Genomic DNA, 5,000 nt, shown 5'->3' on the forward strand with positions numbered 1-5,000 from the left:
CCGTGTTCTTCTGTAGTGTACAGCAAAATTGGTTGGTACATGGTTATTCTCATGGGTAGCCATGACCACAAGGTGAATAACTGTATGAAAAAGAAATATATAAATGGAATTAATATATAAATCTATTGAATGGTAAAGTGCAATTTTTTTTCTTTTTTCTTTTTTTTTTTTGTTTTGTAAATATGCAAACATTAATCATTTTGAGCAATTTATTTAAATTTCAAAAAGCAAAGTAAATCACAACAGCAACAGATCATGCACTCAATCGAAAAAAATCTTACTTATTCTTAATTCTAATCAATTTTGTCGATGCAAATTTTTTTTTTTATAAACGCTTTTTTAGCGTATTTTTTTTTTTTTTTTTTTTTTTTTTTTTTTATATATAAACAAATATACAAAGAAAAAGTTTTAATACCATTTCTTTTTTTTCCCCCCAGAAAATATAACTAAAAAGTACTATAAATATTTAGAATCAGTAAGAAATGTTTGCAATAATTATTTCAAATAAAATAATTTCAATCTCAATTGTAAAAAAAAGGCAAGGGAGAATGTGTGTTCTGCAATTAAAAATTTAATACTCACACTAAATAAAAACAACCTATGTATGTATAATGTGCATAAAACAGGACAATATTTAGTCAATCATAGATCGGCATGATTGTTACAATTTAATATGAAATGTTTAGATTATAAAGAGATATCAAGGTTATGTGAATGCAAGATCTTTTTTTTTTTCACATGCATATGATCTAGGTATACTAGTCAAACCTACATGAAGTTTACTAAATGCACAGTGACATTCTGAAGAAGAGCGAAAGAAATTTATGTCTGTTGATGGTAGAATGTATTGCAGACTCATGGAAGAAATATACTGCAAACTGAAAAATTGATGTGGACACATTTTTAAACATATCAGATAAATGTGGAAGTCTACATTTTATAACTCCGACATAGGCAAAGAATAAAAATGCTATTAAAAAATAAGAATAATGCAATTACGTATATAAAAACGATAACAACTATAAAAGTATAATTATAATAAAAAATGCTAGTACAAATAATTAATTAAATAACTCTCATTTTTTACATCATGATTGTAAATCAAAAATATAATGGTACATGATACCTAATAAATATATAGCATAATTGTGTATATATTATATATATATATTTATATATATATATATATATATATATATATATATGTATATAAATAAACTTAATTAATAATACATCATATCAAAGTATCCATAATTGCCAATTTGTGATTGATCTATACGTTGATCTATATTGTAAGGCAACAATGTATACATCAATAACGACATACCGAAATCATGCCACAGAGAATCGACGAACGATCTACGAAAGCGCTCTGCCTTTCCAGAATTTGCTTTTACGAGAGCAGACATACAGGAATACTTACATCAGGCATGTCAAGAATCTGGGAGCATATGTTTTGTATGGGATAAACACCCATTGAGAGAGCTCTGGGTCCAGGACTGTGAGCACCCTATACCCATCACCATTAAATCCATCATTCCAGTAACGCAGCATGACACAAAGCAACACAGAGTCGTCAGTTACATTAGTGTATACCTTCGACTCAATTTTGTGTGCCAGTGTGCGTGTGCATAAATGTTTGGTGGATAAACCACTGTATGTACGCAACATATGAGCAACAACAGCCAATAATATTTTCAAATTATTCAAGTTAAATATACAGTAGCATAATAACAATGGGTATTTGCCACAGAAGATAAATGTCTAACCTCAAAAATAAATGTAGCAAGAAATAATCAATATATCATTAGAATATGTAATATATATATGTATATATATATATATATATATATCTTAGAACGAAGAGAAAGTATGAGCAATGTGTGTCAAGTACTTAGTCAATTTCCATTTGCATCAAACACTAATTGTGACCACATCATAGGGCTCCATAAAATGTATTACATTCTCTGTATAATGAAAAGAATTTGGACCTTTAGAATGTGATTTCATGTCACCTGAAGTCAATCGAGTTTTGTATCAGGCAATAGCAAGCACACATGAATGGCTAAAAGGCACTATCTACACCTTGAGAAGATAACATTGTTAAGAAGAATAAGAGCGAAAAAAAGTATCCATAAATACATCACCTATTTCGACAATATGTATTAATATGGAAAGAATTCACTGATTATCAGTGATATTCATAAATGTATTTTGTAAGTATTGTATCTTGTAATTATTGCTTGTAACTATCATATTAATGATCGTATTAATCTTTTCAAAAAAGTAGTAGCTGTGAGTGGATAATGGCGGAGAAGCTAGCACAATGAGTGGAACAATGAGTGAGTATGATTATAATAGGTAATAGTTCAGGAACAGAGCGTAGAACACATGAAACTAACAACACATTTCCCAAAAAGATAATTATACGATACCCTGTCTTTGTACGTGTCTTCGCACTCTTTCTGAAAACAAATTTAATCATTGAAAGATTTGTGCATATTCCACGGATCAAACCCTATTGAAATTATTTTTCAAAATATCCCCTCTATGTACAAATATATATATATATATCAACTTGTAAAAACTTTAATCCATTGGGAAATAACCATTGACATAGAAAGAAATTGTTGTTGTTGTAATAATATACTTACTACTTCAATCAGAAAAAAATAAAAAAAAAAAAAAACAACAAAAAAAAAAACAAAAAAAAAAAAAAATAATAATAATTAAATAAAATACCAATGCGTAAAGTTATGCATGCTTAGGTGGACACAAGACGAACTAAATTTTGTTTTCTTTTTTCTTTTTTTTTTTTCACTCGCATCTGAAAAATTGTCCAATTTGATAATAGATATTCAATAGGATACATTTGTATTATATGTTAAACTAAGAGTGTGAGAGATATCGATATACGAAAATAAGGTATAGCGTTCATTAATTAAGTGTACTTGCAATATATAATGGAATATAATGTTGTTACTAAAGCTTTCACGAACACAAACACATAGAAGTAATATGTATAATAATCTACTATTTTCTTGATTCCACGTGATCCACGCTGCATTATTTTGCATACACATTTGGATTCATCCCAAATGAGAATAATTAAGTAACATGTATGTAACATACTTCTCTTATTGTCAATGTATGTGACATCATTTGGATGTTGACTTGAGATTGACTTGTAGGTAGATTATCCGTTGATCGAGATCTTGTTAATGATTTGGACCCAGTTATTAAGCTTTTACTTTTCAAAGCCATTTCTGTACGCAGAAATACTCGTGATATGTATGCCGAACTAAGTCCACGAATTCCAAATGCAGTTCGTAAAAATTTTGCTGGTGTTACCTGTTAATTAAATCATTAAAATTAAATCTCTATGAGAAGAGCGCTTATTAAATATCAAGAATTTTATAATATAACTTGTGACAAAAGATATAACAAAAATAATATTTATTTATTTACTTACAGGTATCTGTCTGCAAAACTTTGATAGTGCAGCATCCACACCATTTTTAGTTATTTCAACCATCCATTCTGAATTTTGTGACGACGAATATTTGTAGAATAGCAAAACAATTGCCATAGCTACTCGATAAAAAACCTAAAGACAAAAATGAAAAAATAAAATTTGTAAAATATCTTAAGGAAAATATTTTAATATTAATAGGATTTAAAAATGTGTAAGTATTTCTTTGGAAATTTTTTTTTCTTTTTTAAATACACACACATATATATAGTAAGAAATTTCTATCAATATATAACGTATAATTATAAATGTAAAATCTTAAAGATGGTTTAGTCAGTACACAAAAATGTTCTTGGGGCGGTTTCCTGTTGGCACCAAGTCAATCGTCAAATTTAACATTCACGCTACTAGAATATATACATATCATTTATTTCATCTTTATCTACCATCTGGATCAAAGCCATAAAATCTTACTAATGTGAGAGAAAATACTAAGAAGGTTTTATATACTGTTCCCAAAACACGCATCATGAGATAAATATGCATATTGACCGTATTCATTGGTATGACATTAAAAAAAAATTATTTTTCACCTTAATGCCCTCGTGTAAAAAGCAATCTATTACTCTAACAAGATGTTGAAATGGAAGAAGTTGAAGGATCCACCAAATCCAATCCATATAAATCCTTTCTGCTCTTGAGACAGAACAATGCCTTGTTAAATGTACTGCTGCTGATTTCTTATAAATATAAAAATTTCAAGATAAATGATTATAATAAATTTATATCAAATTACATTATAATTATTAATATATTATATTTCACTTACCACATGTTTCTTAGTTATTTGCTCTACAGTTTTCCATGTAACTTCATAGAGAAGTTTCGTTTGTGTAATAAACATTTTTTCTTTTACAGCTACTAAACTGGCCATACAGTGATAACATTCTTCTTCTATATAAAAGAAATAAAACAAAACGTATATATTAAACAATTAATTTATAATTAAACGTAGACGAAGAAATATTAAGATATATATATATATATGTATGAAAAGACAATTTAAACCTGGCATAAAGTGTAATAGAAGGGCAGTAATAGGATACAACGATGGACTATAAGTAATATCAGGACAAGCGTATCCAAGAACAGAAACAACTCTATCAGCGACGCTTCTACCTTTTCTCGTTAAATTATACGATAGACAATGCGTGCTATCGACGAATGGCGGCAACATGATTGATTTTTCAGGTAACTCTGTAAAAAGAAATAGAAGAGTTAAAAAAAAAAAAAAAAAAAAGAAGAGAGAGAAAGAAAGAAGGAAAGAAAGACAGAAAGAAAGACTGAAATTATATAAGAAACGAAAATAAGTTATAGCCAGGGATATGTATATTGAATCGTAACATATAAAAATAAGTTTGTTTATATCAAATAATTTTATTCTTAGAATTAGAACATGTGTGGTTTATATTTGCAATCGGACTTTATTTATGTTACAACTCAATAGCAACTTCCTTTTAATCGAGAA

The 5,000-nt window shown here is 28.1% G+C and overlaps 1 protein-coding gene and 1 long non-coding RNA gene across 4 annotated transcripts in view; one reads left to right on the plus strand and one right to left on the minus strand.

Moving 5' to 3' along the window:
• The window catches only part of sky (GTPase-activating protein skywalker), a 17,852-nt gene that overhangs the window by 1,687 nt on the left and 11,165 nt on the right, over positions 1-5,000 (minus strand). The window contains exons 3-10 of one of the 3 annotated variants that reach the window (XM_035862125.2): positions 4,541-4,729; positions 4,302-4,426; positions 4,066-4,212; positions 3,473-3,607; positions 3,133-3,351; positions 2,436-2,465; positions 1,424-1,510; positions 1-80 (exon numbers count right to left, since the gene is read on the minus strand). The exon at positions 1-80 is cut by the window's left edge and continues 79 nt beyond it. In XM_035862125.2, coding sequence (XP_035718018.1) covers positions 1-80; positions 1,424-1,510; positions 2,436-2,465; positions 3,133-3,351; positions 3,473-3,607; positions 4,066-4,212; positions 4,302-4,426; positions 4,541-4,729 — 1,012 coding nt within the window. The remainder of the gene's footprint in view (positions 81-1,423; positions 1,511-2,435; positions 2,466-3,132; positions 3,352-3,472; positions 3,608-4,065; positions 4,213-4,301; positions 4,427-4,540; positions 4,730-5,000) is intronic. The other 2 variants (XM_085661203.1, XM_035862124.2) reach the window with 2 other exon arrangements.
• Positions 1,369-3,615, plus strand: LOC118439884 (uncharacterized). Its single transcript, XR_004837679.2, has 3 exons — positions 1,369-2,216; positions 2,288-2,342; positions 3,475-3,615. It is a non-coding gene; the product is annotated as an uncharacterized LOC118439884 (long non-coding RNA).

This window comes from Vespa mandarinia, chromosome 14 (assembly GCF_050613455.1).
Source record: "Vespa mandarinia isolate Hongniang chromosome 14, ASM5061345v1, whole genome shotgun sequence".
Lineage (NCBI taxonomy): Eukaryota > Metazoa > Arthropoda > Insecta > Hymenoptera > Vespidae > Vespa > Vespa mandarinia.